Below are 16,922 nucleotides of genomic sequence, written 5' to 3' on the forward strand. Positions count from 1 at the left end.
AAAATCATCCAGAAAATATCTAAACATGTTCACCACTCAAATATTTTTTAGTGACCTAAACTTAATCAAAATTAGTCACTGCATTGATAATGTTTCAACTAAACTAACAAAATAAATGAATATAAGATCACATGCATGCAAAGATGCATGATAATACACTGCATAATGTTATCTAAAATGTTTAACTAGTTAATATTGACATCAAATGTTGGCTTAGTCACAAAACACTACAAAATGTTGATAATATAATCTTGCATGCGCATTATATTTTATTAATGAAGTAGCTTAAGACCATAGAAATTTGGAATTCTTTGTAATCCATTGAGAATTTATCTTAGTTGTCCCATTGAAAGTACTAAGGAAAAAGACTAATCATGGTCAAAAGTTAAAATTATCTTGCAATGTAATGCAAATAAAAAACTATATTAATCATTTTTTTAATTTACAATTATAGAGTTATATTTGGTAATAATGATTTTCTTAATTTATAGAAATAGCATGAGTGCAATGAAATTATATTTATTTTATTTTATTTTTTCAAATTTATATTATAATTCCATTTATATATAAATTTGTAAGAAAGAGTTGGCTATTTTTATTGTGGTTTTATTTCTTCTTCTTTTGTTGTATGTGTGTTCTTTCTTTTCTAACTAGATTCAATGCTAGCAAGTTAGCTAAAGATTTACATGGAATTAGAGTAGAAAATTTTACTTGGTATCAAAACTCATGGTTGTTAGAAAAAGAGAATAATTGTTTTGTTGCAAGTATTGAAGATATTTAGAACTTTAAAAAAAATTAAATTTTTAAGCTTTACAATTATGATTCTATATTATTATTTAAAATGGAGAACAAAGATTCTACTTAAGATCAGAAGTAGCCTTACATCAAATAGTAATGAATCATGATAATAGATTCTAAACTTATTTATGTTTCTCCATTACAAACAAGTCAAGATAATGTCTTTTTACATGTGTCCTACCTTCATCATCTTCTTAGTGATACACCATTTCAATGGAAATGTCATGCCTCTCTTTCCAACATTATGGAATGGTTTCTATTGTTCATGTTGATGATTGCTTGGTTATATAGTTAATAAGTTTTATAGAAAAATGCCACCTACATGTTCAACTATCAATTTGGTCTTGCATGGTTAAGTAGTGTCTCTAGAGTCACTTGTATAGATTTATGTGTCATATGCATCCTTGAATAATAAATCTTTTTATCCTTATTTCTAATGTTACTCATTGCATGGGACGTCTATTCATATTATTATCTTTTATATCTTTGGTTGACAGATATTTTGCCTTTCTCATCTAATCATTGTTCGAGTAGTGTTGTTGGGGGCATTCATGTAGATTAATATTTGATCGTCATCCTAGTTTCAAAGGATATTCTTCATTCAACACTATGATAGTTATAATTAGACAATTGTCCACACTTGTCTTACATCTCACATTTTTAGTGGGATTTTGTTCTTATTAAGTTCTCTCTCTTTTCTCTTTCCTTTCTTCGAGATTTTGTCTCCTTAATTAAACCTAAGGACAGGTATTAACACAATAAAATTAACAACCTTTAATTTTTTTAATCTCTACTTTCAAGGATAGTTTTTTTTGTTGCAATTACTTATTTTAAAGCTAACTAAAGATGATGCATGAGCATCTTAGGTGTAAGGGAAATCATGCATCGACCAAAAATATTTCATTTTAGTTGTTTGAATAAGGGTTATCTTAATGCAAAATTGTTATCTATGGAAGCTTACTACTTAGTAAGTTAGTCACACTAGCTCATAATGCCCTAATTCAAAGGTGGAGGTTCATCTCAATCATATCACCTTGTCAGTCGAGGCTCAATGTCATATCGTAAGTATCAGTGAAGTTATTGTAGATTTTTGGTATAAATTTTTGTTACAAAAACTTTGTGCTCACTTTTGAAGGCCTAAATGTGTGTAGATTAGGCCCAAAAATTTAATGGTAGGGTACTTGTGTGGATTCAAGCCTATAGATCAGAAGCTGAGGATCTATTGCATTTTGTGCCCCCCCCCCCCCACCAAATATTTGAATTTTAAATGCTTACCCGCCAACGGACACTGCCCGATTTTAATGCTATTTTAAACATCCAAAGGAATATCGAAAAAATACTTTAGGCTAACCTTATAACATTTCTTCCCTCTGCATTTTAACATTTCTACAGGCCCGCAAGTTCCTCATCATCGGATCGAGATAGATCAACGGATGGCGCTATGTCACTATGGAAAGTTGCATGTTGTTTTGAATTAGCGACATAGCACCCTTTTGCCACATGTCGAGTGGGGTCCTCCCTTTCCCTAATTATTTATCCAGCGCTGGGTTTTGCTAAGTCAGCGATGGGCGCTATGGTGCTATCAAGAAATCCATGCTTCTCACCATTAGCAACATAGTGCCCAAACGAAAAGTGATCTTGTGGCGAAGTTTGGAAATACGGTGGGTCCCAAGTGTGCTCCGTTGGATACCATGGATGAATTTGTCAGACACATCAGTAGTGGTCAACTGTTTCATTGGCTAAGGTGTGACTATGTAGAATGTGGGCCCTATGAGGACTTGTTAGACAGTTTGGCACATGGCCAGTTCTCATTAGTTAGTACACTGGTAGATTGGACCCATCTTGCTCACCATCAAATAAGTTCAAATCTACGGTGGGCACTATCTCGCTATGGAAAGCTGCGAGAATTTTAACCATAGCAACATAGCGCCTCGGTGACACATGTCATGAATGACATAATGGACCCACCCTTCTCCAAAGTAATATTACAGCTCATCCTCAGTGGCAGTTGTCAAGTGGTTCATAGTACAATGGCAATTTTTCATTGGTCCATTCAGCTAGCTCAGTGTGTGGTTGTACAATTCTGCTCATGATCATAGATCTAAGGAAATCGATGGTAGGTGCTATCTCGCTATGGGAAGTTGCATGGATGTTACGCATAGCGACATAGTGCCTTTCGCCATGTCGATCAGTGGGGCCAAGTCTCGCCAAGATGGATATGCCAGGATGTGCCAAGTGGTTGCCAAGTGGATTCATGGATCAGAAACCTTATGGAGGCAAGCACATATCTTCCCGTCGTTGATCTCGTGGAGATCAATGGTGGGCACTATCTTGCTATGGAAAGCTGTGATAATTTTAACCATAGTGACATAGCACCTCAGTAACATGTAGCAGGGTGGGGCTAAGGGTGATGAACTGTAGGGATGGTACCAGTTCGGGCCGAGTTAGATGCTAGGTGTGCTGAGTTGTTTCATGGGCCCAGAGGTTCTAAGGAGGTAGCGCAGTATTGTGGTGAGTCTTCATGATTGTCAAATCAGTTCAAATCGATGGTGGGTGCTATCTCACTATAGGAAAGTTCCCAGAGAATACGCATAGCGACATAGTGCCTAGATGACACGTGTCTTCGCGGGCCTGGCTAGGATTGACAGATAAGGACTGGTGGTTATATTGTAGTCGTCATGGTCAGGGTTTTAAGAAGATGGCGTGGTAAGTTAGAGAAAGGCATGGTCAACTTAGGAGGACCCCGCGAGGTCATAAAAGAAATAAACTCATTAGTCCACGTGGCTCATCCTAGTGCCAAAGACAGGTTGACTCGTTGACTTTGCTAATTAATGCACCAAAAGTGATAGGAGGTCAAGTTTTCTACGCGATTTGATACTTATGATTGATCCCAACCAACCCAGAGTGAATGTGAGACAAGGAAGAGCACTCCACCTCTGATCTAATCCATCTACTTGGTTAGAGCACAGTTATGGCGCCACCTCTGTCTTCTCAAGGCCCTATTTTAGTTAAAAATTAGATTTCATGGTACCAAAAGGCTATACTTAGATTAGATTTCCTCAGATCCCCATGATTGTTCTTAGCAGAGCCTTGATGGCAGTGGTTGCAGGATAGTTTTGGAGGGAAAATCTCAGTTATGCTTGAACTATAAAGGCAATTTTTGTGAATTTTGTAAGGGTTGATCATTCTTCGAATTTTCTCTGCTATTGCTTTGCAATTTTAGTGTAAAATTCCCTATGCCTCTAAACTGTATGATTCTCTACCTTATCTCCTTCAGCCATTGGTGTGAAAGTGCAAGAACTCTTTGCCTTCGCCATTGTTTTGTGAAAGTCTGTAATTTGCATGACTATATCTCTTATGGCCTATGAATGATAATATAAATGAATCTCTCTTTCCTTGTGTCATTCATCTTGGTTTTTTGATCTGCATGTGATTATTAGATTAAAGCAAGTCTGAATGTGTATATCCTTAGTTTCATTCTGGTTCAATAGCGCATATATGGGCAGAGATTGTTCTGAACACTCTATTTTGGTGCATCACCTCTTTAGATTAGATTAGGTAGATTTTCTTTCATGCTCTCCCTCTCCCTTTTCCTCTCCAAGAGTAGTTAGGTGCATCCTGATAGTAAGAGGAAGTCGGCCTTCTCCAGAGACTCAACCTCACAGTTCAAGTCCCATAGCTTGGAGGTTGTTTCCATGTTTCACTAGGTTTTCCTCATGCATAAGCTTTGGAAAAGGGTGCAAACCTAAGTGAAAACAGGATCCAAAAGGGGTTTATACTAGAAAATTGGAGCAATAGTTCAAAAGTTATGGCCTTCCGAAGTTGGGTCAACCAAAACTTCCAAAATAGATGTCAAAGGTGTAATTGGTTGACTCTATATGTATTGTTAGGGTCTGTTGGCCCTAGGTATTAAGTTTGAGTTTCCAGAGCCTTCTTGGATGGCATAAAATTCCTTATTTAAGAAATACACATAGATTGTATAGGACAGCTCTAGGTGATAGTTTGCAACTTTTTCTTACATATTACTATAATGAAGTTGCCCATGTGGGCTAGTATATTGTAATTCTAAATTATGTAATTTCACATTTGTCGTGATAGTAAGAAGTCCATGTTGTGTTCTCACAAATTGTAGTTATTTCCTTATTTCTATCATGTGTTTAAGGTATAAAGGTGAGCACCCTTCATCAATTGGTATTAGAGAAAGAGTTCATGAGTGTGTAAAGAGATCACTAAACATGAGGAAATTGCACTAGGATAGTGGTTTGGGTTGTACATATAGGTAGATCACCGACTACGAGGCAGTTTGTACTATGGTTTTAGCATAAGCACAAAGATGCCTCCAAGAAGAGAGTCTGGTGGGAGATTTGAAGGCATTACACCTGAGGGTTTTAGAGCCCTCCAAAGGAAAATACAAGCATTGCAAGAAAAAATTTGGAGAGGAAGGAATCTTGTCATAAAATATGATGAAAGTGAGGATAGAAGAGAAGGAAATGTTGATCAAGTAGTAGAAGATGAATTTTTGAACCTAGAAGAGGAAAATCTTTTTAAGGCCATTTCAAAGATTGGAAAAAGACCTAAGTTTGCAAAGGCCAAATTGAAGGGTCACACAAAGATCTGGTTGTAGGAGATCTAGTTGGAGTGAAATAGAAGAGAGAAGGAAAAAATCACCAAATGAGATCGAATGATAGCTAAAAGGAAGTCACAATTCATTCCCATGGATTATGTTCTTGATCTATTCAGTAAAATATAGGGGTTGAAGCAAGCAAGAAGATTTTTTCAAGAGTATATCGAAGAGTTCTATCGAGTTCTCATTAGAACTAGGCATGCAGAAGCTGATAAGGAGAAAGTTTCTCGTTATCTTAATGGGTTAAGGCCAAGCATTTAGGAGTTGATTCTGGTTTGAATGACTAGTATTGACGAGGTGTATCAATTTTCCCTTAGAGTTGAGGAGAATCTAAGTAAAAAGTTTGATAAAAAGGAATAGTGGAAGAGGTCACAGTGGAAGATCTAGCGAATGACCTTACTGAGGCTGAAATGATGATCAGAAGAACAAGGATGGGGTTGATAGTAGAAGTCAAAACCAAAGGGAAAATAATTCCAATCATTTCCATGATAAAAAAAATAGAGATCAGAGAGGAAGATGAAGAGGACAAGGATTTGGAAGAGGAGGTTTCCATGGAAAATGCTTTCACTATGGAGAAGAAGGGCATAGAGAATTTAAATGTTTCCAACACTAAGAAAGGATAGATCAAAGAAGTGAAGGCTAGGCTAGAGTTGCACATATTGATGAAGATATTAAACCATCCCATTCTGAAGATGCTGAAAGGGGAGGAGTCCTAGTTAATAGGATCTTTTTTCTTAATGGACAAAATGAACCTGGTCAAAGTAGGAGTTTGTTTCACACTAGGTGCAAATGTGAAGATAATTGTTGTGATGTGATCATTGATGGTGGAAGTACTAACAATATGGTATCAGAAAAGATGGTCACCAAATCAAATCTTAAGACATAGAAATACCTATGTCCATACTATATTGACTAGGTGCAGGATGACCATACGGTCATGGTAAATGAGAAGTTCCTAGTGAAGTTCAAGATTGGAAGCTACCAAGATGAGGTTCTTTGTGATATCATACCTATGGACATGTGTCATATGATGTTGGGTAGACTATGGCGGTTTGATAGGCATACTATACACAATGGGTGAGAAAATGCCTACACTCTAACAAAAGATGGAGTGAAACATAAGTTGAAGTCATTGACGGAGAAAGAGGAAAAGGTATGTAGTGCTGCTAGAATATGTTTTGTTGATGGAAAGGAGTTTCTCCAAGGTATGAAGTGAGCATATGTGTTTTTTTGTAATCCCAAAATATGGTAAAGAAGAAGTAGAGGAGGTACCTACAGAAGTTACAGATTTGTTGGGAAAGTTTCCTGATATTGTGTCAGATAATGTACTTGATGAACTATCCCAATGAGAAAGATCAATTACCAGATGGATTCGATTCCAAGAGCAAGTTTTCCAAATAAGGCATCAAATAGAATGACACTAGCAAAAAGTGAACAGTTAAATAGACAAGTCCATGAGTTAATGCAGAGGGGGTTGATTTGAGAGAGTATGAGTCAATGTGATATACCAACAGTATTAGCACCTAAGAAGAATTGAAAATGGAGGATTTGCATAGATTCTCATGCTATGAACAAGATCACAATCAAGTATAGATTTTCATTGCCAAGGATGGATGATATTATGGTTTGTTTGAGTGGAGTTATATATTTCAGAAAGATAGATCTAGAGAGTGGATACCATCATATTTGTATCAAAAAAAGAAATGAGTGGAATGATTATTTTAAGATAATAGAAGGATTGTATGAGTGGTTAGTCATGCCTTTTTGAGCTAACCAATGCATCAAGCATTTTCATGTGGCTCATGAATGAGGTACTGAAGGAGTTTCTAGGAAAGTTTATCATTGTTTAACTAGATGATATTTTGACCTTTATTAAGATGTTGGAGGGAAATTTGATGCATATTTGAAAGGTATTTGATAATTTGAGGGAATAAATTTTTTTGATAAACCTAAAGGAGTTGGTGTACCTGGGATTTATAGTTTCAGTAGAACGCTTGAAAATGGACTCATAGAAAGTGAAGGCTATCCTTGAATGGCCTACTCCAAAAGAGTGCTACAAAGGTAAGATCTTTTCATGGACTAGATATTTTTAACAGAAAGTTCATAAGAGGTTTTAGTAGTATTTATGGACCCTTGATTGAAACAATGAGAGGGGATAGGAAAAAATTTAAGTGGACTATAGGAGCAAATAAGACTTTTAATATGTTGAAACAAAAAGTTGTAGAGTAGCCTATTTTAACACTTCCATATTTTAACAAGGTATTTCAAGTAGATTGTGATGCTAGTGGTAGTACAATAGGAGCTATTTTGAGCCAAGAAGATAGACCTATTAATTATTTCAGTGAGAAATTGAATGATGCCAAAAGAAAATATTATGTTTATGATCAGGAATTTCATGCTATAGTTCAAGCATTGTAGAAGTGGAGATACTATCTTATTCATAAAGCGTTTTTTTTGTATATTGATCATCAACCTTTGCAATATTTTAATATTCAAGGAAAAATAAACCAAAGGCATTTGGAGTGAGTTGATCTGTTGTAGACCTATACATTTGTTTTGAAACAGAGTAGTGAGAAACCTAACAAAGTTGTAGATTCTCTTAGTAGAAGACAAATTTTGATAATAGAAATGTAGATTTTTGTGGTTGGGTTCAAAGAACTCAATAATCTATATCAAGAGGATACTAATTTTGGTGAAGCGTAGAAGGATTGTACAGAACCTATTAGACTTGATAGGAAGAAGTAGTTGGATTTCATAATCCAAGATGGTATGGTGTTCAAAGGGAGTTAATTGTGCATTCTATGAAGTTCAATGATATGTCATGAAGGAGGTGATGGAGATGAAATTGCAAAAGCACATTGGAGTATTCCAGAAGCTAGTTTAGTTACAAAGGCGATTAAAGAGATACTAGACAGACATGTTGGAAAAAGTACAAGGAATAGAACTTATGAAGACTACTTGGACAAATGGAAAGGGAGGCTAGTAGAAGATTCATCGTGGCTAGCAAAAGAGGAGGCTAATTGTCTTGGTTTTGCACTGAACACCTAAGACGTGATGGGGTCACTTCTTAAAATACCCTAGGTGTTTGATGCAAGAGAATCCTAGATGTAAGAGAAATTTTCAATCAATCAAAAATATTTCATTTCAATTTTTTCAACAAGAGTTGTCTTAATGTGGAGCTATTGTATCTACTCAGTAAGTCATTCATATGAGCTCATTATTTCTTAATTTTAAGAGCTGGAGATATATCTCAGTCATATCAGCCTACCAGTTGAGGTTCAATGTCATATCATATGTATCGATGAAGTTATTATGGATTTTTAGTACAAAAAATTTATCCTTGATTTTGAAGGCCCAAATGTGCCTAGATGAGGCCCAAAAACTCAATGGATGGACGCTTGCGTGGATCTCAGCATATAGATTAGAAGCTAAGGATTTCAAAAGGGATTATAATAGAAAATTAGAGCAACAATTTAAAAGTTATGTCCTTCCAAAGTTGGGCCAATCAAAACTTCCAAAATAAATATCAAAGGTGTATTTGGTTGACTATATATATATCGTTAGGTTATGTCAACCCTAAGTATTAAGTTTCAGCATCTAGAACCTTCCTGAGTGACATAAAATTTCCTATTTAAGAAATGCTTGTAGATTGTCTAGGACAACTCTAGGTGATAGTTTGCAGCTTTGTCTTGCAAATTATTGTAATGAAGGCGTCCATTTGTCTTAACATATTGTAATTTTGAATTGTATAATTCCACATTTGTGAAGATAATAAGAACCCCATATTGTATTCTCACTAATTGTAGTTATTTCTTTATTTCTATTATGTGGTTCAAGGTATTGAGGGGAGAACCCTTCATCAAAAGAATATATCTAATATTTCAATTTTACTCAATTTTTCTTCCACATTTTTCTTTGAGGAAGACTATGTTAGCTTCCTGGTAGTTAAAACCTCTTTAAAAATAATGCATCTAAGGGAAACTATCTCCTATGATGGATACACATTGTTTAGAACTCAAGCCAACTATAAGGCCTAAACTCCTTCTACACTTCAGGCTCTGTATGACCTAAGTGGGTAGACCTTAGATTCCATTATGTTACTTATGCAAAAAACCATAAATCTGAATCTATATTAAGCAGTTAAAAATCCCAAATCCTTCTATGCTTATGCAATGACTAAGGCATCAAATAACAACTAACATGACCTATGAGATTCACAAGCTAAGTGCATGTATCTTTTTTCAACTCTACAACATGAAAAGGAAAAATATTTTGATTATAAGTTGAATATCAACATAATCCAAATATGAAACAACAAAATACATGCAAATCCTATGATTGATCAGTGTCCTATCCATTAGGTATTTTACAAATTACAACATACATTAAGATATTGGTGATCTATCTATTCACTATGTGAATCAAACATCTATATTCAAACTAAATCTCATACTCATCAGATCCTTCCATGAAATCTGCAACCTTGTCAAGATACATCAAGAATTTACTTGATTCTTTGATCAGTGGAAGAACACATCAAGACATACAACTCTAAACCAATAGCAATTGAGATCTATGATCTTTGTTCATGCATCACAAGAGATTGCAAACTACAGAGATAGGAGACAAGAATCAGAATGAAACCAATGTTTCTATTCTATTTTCATTTCTTTGAAACAAGCACATTCAAGATACATGGAAATAAATCATAAAACACAAAATAGATCTAAACTACACATTAGAATTTCATTAATGTTATTCATAAAAGAGATAATACTAAAGAAAATGGTGGAATCATAGCTATGGAAAATTGCCCAAAATTTTGGAACCAACCCTGTATAAAGAAAGAGAAAGAGAAAATATAGGAGAATGAAAATCCTAGATCTAATCTAGAAATGCCACATGTCTACTTGAATCTCCATCCATTGTTGAAGAAAAGCTTCTCTCCTCTCTCTAAAACTAACAACTGGATCAAATCTCATCATTGTGCACAACAAACTTGTAAATATCTCTCCAAATGATGAGAAAAACCCCTTTTGATAAAACACCAGATCTTTTGATAAAATATTGCCAAATAGTTCACCAAACTAGTTAGAAGGAAAACTAACATCACTAACAGGACCCTCTCCAAGTTTTTCACCATTTTTAAAAACTAACAGATGCCCACTTCACCATTTTTTCACAAACTGAATCTGAACTATCTACCTAGAATATAATTGAAAATAGAGTACCTTAGAAAAAATTGAGAACAAGTTTCAGTCACTAACATTTGCAAAAAAAATTGATAGAAAAAAATGGAAACTAGATTCTAAGAGCTTTCCAACGATATATGATAGTCATCTTTTCTTTTGATGGCAGCAAAGCTCTAGGGTCTAATGGTTTTCCTTTCTTCTTCTTCCACTCTTACTAGGAAATTATTCAAGAGGATGTTTCTAATGCGGTGAAATAATTTTTTGGCTCAAGAAAGATACTAAAGGAGCTGAATGGTACTTTTATTGCCTTGATTCCAAAAAGACAGGGTGTTGACTCTCTGGACCAATTTCGCCCTATCAGTCTATGTAATTCATTGTATAAGATCATTTCTAAAGTTATTACACTAAGACTTTTAAAAATCCTACCTTCGCTCATCTCTAGTCAGTAGAATGATTTTGTTCCTAGGCGTCAAATTTTGGACTCCATTATTTTTGTTCATGAAAATGTGCATTCCTTCACTAAGTACAAAAAGGAAGGGTTCCTTTTGAAATTGGACCTCTCTAAAGCCTATGATAGGGTAGATTGGGAGTTTCTGAAGTGTGGATTAGAGGCCTTTGGCTTTAACAAAATATTTTTGGAGCTAATTCATAAGCTTATTTCCTCTGTTACCTTTTTTGTTTTGATTATTGGGTCCCCTACTCCTTTCTTTCATGCTTCTAGAGTTTTAAGACAAGGGGATCCCTTATCCCCTTTTCTCTTTTTTCTAATGTTGGAGTGGTTGGGTAGATATATTGAAGCCTTGGTTCATAAAGGGTATGTTGTGGGGTTGAAACCTTCATCTAAGAATCAAATATGCTCTCATCAACAATTTGTGGATGACTCTATTTTGATGGGAGGGGCTTCAATTAAAAATGCAAATAATATTGAAAATACCCTCAATACCTATGGATAGGCCATTATGCAGCTCATTAATTGGAATAAGAGTTCTCTTTACTTTATTAATGTCAATCCCAAGAGACAAGAAAAAATCAAAAGAATTTTGGGATGTGAGGTGGGAAATCTTCTTGGTACTTATCTTGGATTATGTCTTTTCTTGGATCCCCTTGAATCTTTTTGGAGTTCTCTTGTGGATAAAATGATTTCTAAGTTGACAGGTTGGAAAGGCTCTCTCCTAAACCAGGTTAGGAAATTTATTGTTTTAAAAGCTATCCTTTAGAGCTCTCCTCTTTATGCTTTAAGTGTTTTCAAGATACCTAGAAAATGTGTTGCTTCCATTAATAAAATCTGGAGAAACTTCCTTTGGACCAATATGGAGAAAAAGAAGAGAATGGCCCTTCTTGCATGGGCCAAGGTTTGCAAACCTATTAAGAAAGGTGTGTTGGGGTTAAGAAAGGTTAATGAAATGAATGATTTCTTACTAGCCAAACTCATATGGAGGTTGTTTAATGATTTAGGTGAATGGAAGGATATATGGACTAATAAATATAACCTAGAGAATAAATTTTTTTAGACTTCCTTTTAAGTGAAAATGAGCAAGGTGGATCAATTATATGGAAGCATGCTCAAAAAAGCAAGCTGGCAATTAGGAATGGGGTTAGATGAAAGGTTGATAATGGAATGACTATTCAGTTTTGGGATGATATTTGGCTCCTAGATCATACCCTTAAATTTGACCAAAGGTGGGGAGGATTCATGATGCAATGCAAAACTATCTTTGGGTCTTTGGTTGTTGATTATCAAGAGGGTGAAAATTGGGTGGATTTAACTATGGTGGATGCTTCTCTAAAAGACCTTAATTTAAGGTTGAATACTATCTTTCTAGTCAATGAAGAGGACCCCTTAATTTGGAAGGGTAACCCTAATGGACAATTCTCAATTTCCTCTTTGTATAGAAATAGTTATGATGATTGTCAGGAACCAGTTTGGGCTACTACCTGGTTGAAGGGTATGACCCCCAAAATTAACATCTTTTTTTGAATTCTTTTATAGGAAAAAATCCTTACTACTAATAACCTTATGAAAAAAGGTATGTGCTTTGTTAGCAGATGTTATCTTTGTAAATAATATGAGGAGTCTGTGAACCATCTATTAATCCATTGCCCTTACACTAAGAAGATATGGGACAAGTTCTTAAGACTTTTTGATATTGGATGGATTTTTCCATCAAACATGCATGAGTTATGGTCAGCTTAGATATACCCTTCCCACAATATCACTATTATCACACTTTGGAGGTTTCTATTTCCTTACTTATGTTGGGGTGTGTGGAAGGAGAGAAATGATAGAATCTTTAGGGATAGGGATTTGAGCTCAAATTAGGTCTTCCATAAGATTTACAGATGGTTACTGAGAATGTAAGACTTATTAATAATAATCAAGATTCTAAGATGGATTGGGATTCTAAAGTCCTCTTTAATCAGAATATGAATGAGAATAAGGAAGCTCAAATCAAGATCAATCCTAGAAGTCTTGCCAGATGGAATTGTCCTCCTTAGGGATGGTACAAGATTAACTTTGATGGGGCCTCTAAGAGAAACCTTGGAATTGTTGGATGTGGGGTTGTTATTAGAAATGAACATGGATATACTGTTCGTGCAATGGCTATACCTATTGGCATTCAAACTAATCATATTGCTGAAGCAAGTGTTGCTCTTTATGGTCTTTCTTATGCTAAGAGTTTGAACCTTACTAAAATATGGCTTGAATAGGACTCTCTTAACATAGTTAATTTTCTTAATAAGGTTAATCTCCCTTCATGGACCATTCAAAATATTATTAACAAGGCAATACATGTCATCAATTGTTTTGAAGTTTGTGTTATAACTCACAACTATAGGGAAACTAATAGAGTTGCTGACTGGCTACCAATGTGGTGTGTAGGAGACATGAAAAGGTCATTTGGAGTAATTTTAATGACATTCCTATAGATGGGAAATCATTTATGGACTTAGATAGACTTGAATGTAGGCAAGTGTCTAATCATGATTATGATGATCATGAGATTTAATTATGAGGAGGAAGTGGCCAATATGATGAAATGGGTGCCTCCTCTTAAGGTCAAATCCAAAGATAACGACCAACTTCATAAAGGATATGTAGATAAAAGTGGGCAAATTGGATAAGAGAATGGACAACATGGATTGTGTCCTTAAGAAGAGTGTAGATCTAAGTGGTGCTCTTCTTAGAGCTATTATTGACAATCTGAAAATTATGTTGAAAAAACTAGAAAATAGCATAAAAAGTTAGGGCAACATAGAAAAGGAGGATCACAAACTTGGTAAAAGGACTCAAGTTAATACGAAGAAGGAAGAGGAGTCCCAAGAAAAGGAATTGAGAGAGTTGAAGGGCTCGATGACCAACATGAATATTCTGGTAGATCAACCTACTGATCTCCTCAAGAATATGTAGCTTTTGTTGTCCCTTGTTTTCTTGTTGTCTTTTATCTTCTTTGGGCTTTGATCCTTTGGTGTTTGTAACACAACTCTATTGGGCTTGCTTGGCCCTTTTTTTTGTCTTTTGTATAAGGATTTGAGTCCTTTTAAAACCTATTTGTACGTAATCAGAACGATATATGATAATGTTATGTTGGCTTGAAAACCAGGCCTAGGGCATCCATTTGAAGTTCAAGGTTAAAAAGATTGAATAGACCATTAAAATGTGCAAATATAAACCTTATTATAAAGTTAAAACTTTATAATAAAAGACCCTCTTATTTAAAATTTGTCTTGCAGATCCATTTACAGAAATAATTAAAAACTACTATTTTGGAAATTCATAATTTCCCACCTTTTTCAAATTTGGGTCAAACATGGTTGACCAATTGGTTACACGTCTCACCCTTTGATTAACCAGTTTGTCCTTCTCACCTACTTTGTCAACATCCAATTGGGCTCGCTAAATCTAGGTGCCATGTGGCACTTCTTGATTAGTCTAACCTTCTACCACATCACTAGGCCCACCTATGCCATGTAGCACTCTGTCGCATTCTCTCAATGGTTAACATTTGAGTATCTTCTCATCTTGACTTTACAAAAACTCATGCCACGTGGCAAATCTGGACACTCCAATCTTGGTCCACTCTGTTCCACCACTTCATCACCTCTGACACATGATAGCATGTCTCTTTATTGCATATTGTGTCAACAATTGCAATGTCATCGTGACATCACGATAGCTTGACACATGTGATTTTTGAGTCAAACTCGATGACCCATGTTTCATGAGTAGTGATTCAACATGAATCCATCTCTCATGAGAATAAATGGAACACTTAGCACTCATTGGATCTAGGTGATGCTCACAATTTGTCTAGCTGTGGAAATCATCTCCTACTTATCAGCTTGACACATTTCATCCTCACCTGGCCAATTGCCTCATTTTGCATGCCATGTGTCATTGTGCCACATCATCACCCCTACCACATCTCAGTTGGTCATCTATTTGTATGCCTCAACAACACCCTATCACGTCATTGTGAGATAGTGACATTCTGCCATGTGACAATTAAGTCCAACTCAACATGCCTCAACTCAGCATGCCTCAAAAAATTTGTGTGAGATGTCATCCTCCTATTTGTTAATCATCTTCCAAGTGCTCTCCACATTATTTGTATTTTTATTTTTGTCAATAGTTTGGCTACTATCGCATCAAGATTTCCTCGGCCCCTCATGCAATTGCCTTATTGTCATAAGGCACAAATCCTTAGATGCTTAATGTACATGAAACTCTATATAGAAAGAACAAAAGGACTCACTACATGTTGAACGTGGGACTAAGGCATTTTATTTTATGCACACAACACTCGCATGGCCCGGCTTAAACTCCACACACTAAGCTTTTGACTGCTTAGGTGGATAAGATGGGGCCCAGCCATACTCCGTCTACCTCTGTTTCTGTTAACGGTGCTGGTTCATGATGCATCGATGGTATTATGAACCAACGTACATCTCGTCCAGTAATTCATCTCAGTACTATGGCGCTTCCATCAATCGATTGTCAGTAACATAATTATGTTATTTTCAAATTTGACCTTCTCCCGCCTGATAACTAGGCCTATCAGGACACTGTTCTTGACGACAGTGGAAGGCATTATTTCAAGAACTGTTTCATTGAAGGTGCTGCAGATTTTGTATGCGGTGATGGTCAATCCGTCTATGAGGTAGATTATATTGAACCAAACAAAATACCCATCTGTTAAGAAAACTGCTTCCCATTTATAAAATCAGCACCCAATTCATAAAATGATGTTGTGATCAATGAATTGCTTCCAGAAATGTCATCTGCATACAATTCCTCTGCTGAACGGAGCCATTACAGCTCAGAGAAGGCTTTCTGCAGGGGAACAAACGGGGTTTGTTTTCTTGAGCTGTAAAATCACAGGAGGTGGATTAATGTTTCTGGGAAGAGCATGGGGAGCTTATTCCAGCGTGATATTTGCTCGCTCTTACATGGATAACGTCATCTTCCCTCAAGGGTGGGATCATTGGAAAGATACTTCTACACAAAACTGAGTTTATTCAAACCCTAAAATGAATTCTTTGTCAATCCAACAAAATCATTTAACCCATATTTTCATTTGCTTCATTTTTAGACTTTTGAATATAACATCAATCTTTGGGTTTTTTTTTTGGTATGTGCAGGACTGTAACATATACGCAGTATAAATGTTCAGGACCAGGCTCAAACAGCGCGGGAAGAGTTGTATGGTCATTTGAGCTGAGTGATAAAGATGCTGCCCCATTTCTGAGCAGCAGCTTTGTTAATGGCGAGCAGTGGATCAGGAAAATGCCAACTCATTTGACAAAGGCTACCAATCTTATTCCCAAAAACGGTTGATGAGAATTATTCTACACATTTCTATGAAATTGGAATTTGTTCCTCCTGGAATGTTAATTGTTGGGGTGTAAATTGTCATAGCCGACATTAGTTAGTTTCTGTTGAATCATTCTTACTATATTTTATTTATTGAATTTGAGTTTGTCGTCTACAATCACATCAAAAATTATTTATCCTTTCCCAAGGATTTTGTTGGGTTCACAGTTAAATGAAATATTCTCTTCCACTCTAGCGAAAATTACAGCTAAATTATAATTAGTATTTTAGTCGTGATAAGGACAAAAAGTTTAAATAATAAAAATACAGTATTCTCAGTAAATTCTGGTTTTAAATTGTTGTCTCATTTTAAAAATGTAATTCAACTTTTATTTAATTTCATTTGGGATTGTGTAATTTTCTTTGAATAGTTTTAATTGTTAAGCGAGGTTAGTATATTATCAATTTTAATGATAAAAAATAATTATTTAATTTT

General features: G+C 35.4%; 1 protein-coding gene across 1 annotated transcript; it reads left to right on the forward strand.

Annotated features, from left to right (window-relative positions):
* The first annotated feature begins 3,221 nt into the window (after positions 1–3,221).
* Positions 3,222–16,450, forward strand: LOC149577231 (putative pectinesterase 11). Its single transcript, XM_089795912.1, has 6 exons — positions 3,222–3,309; positions 3,438–3,504; positions 15,465–15,540; positions 15,666–15,773; positions 15,886–16,088; positions 16,255–16,450. Exons 1-6 carry the CDS (start codon positions 3,222–3,224, stop codon positions 16,448–16,450), a joined length of 738 nt encoding a protein of 245 aa, XP_089652038.1.
* The last annotated feature ends 472 nt before the right edge of the window (positions 16,451–16,922 follow it).

The sequence above is a fragment of the Cupressus sempervirens genome, chromosome 1 (assembly GCF_028749045.1).
Source record: "Cupressus sempervirens isolate cs-2001-9-10 chromosome 1, ASM2874904v1, whole genome shotgun sequence".
Classification (NCBI taxonomy): Eukaryota; Viridiplantae; Streptophyta; class Pinopsida; order Cupressales; family Cupressaceae; genus Cupressus; species Cupressus sempervirens.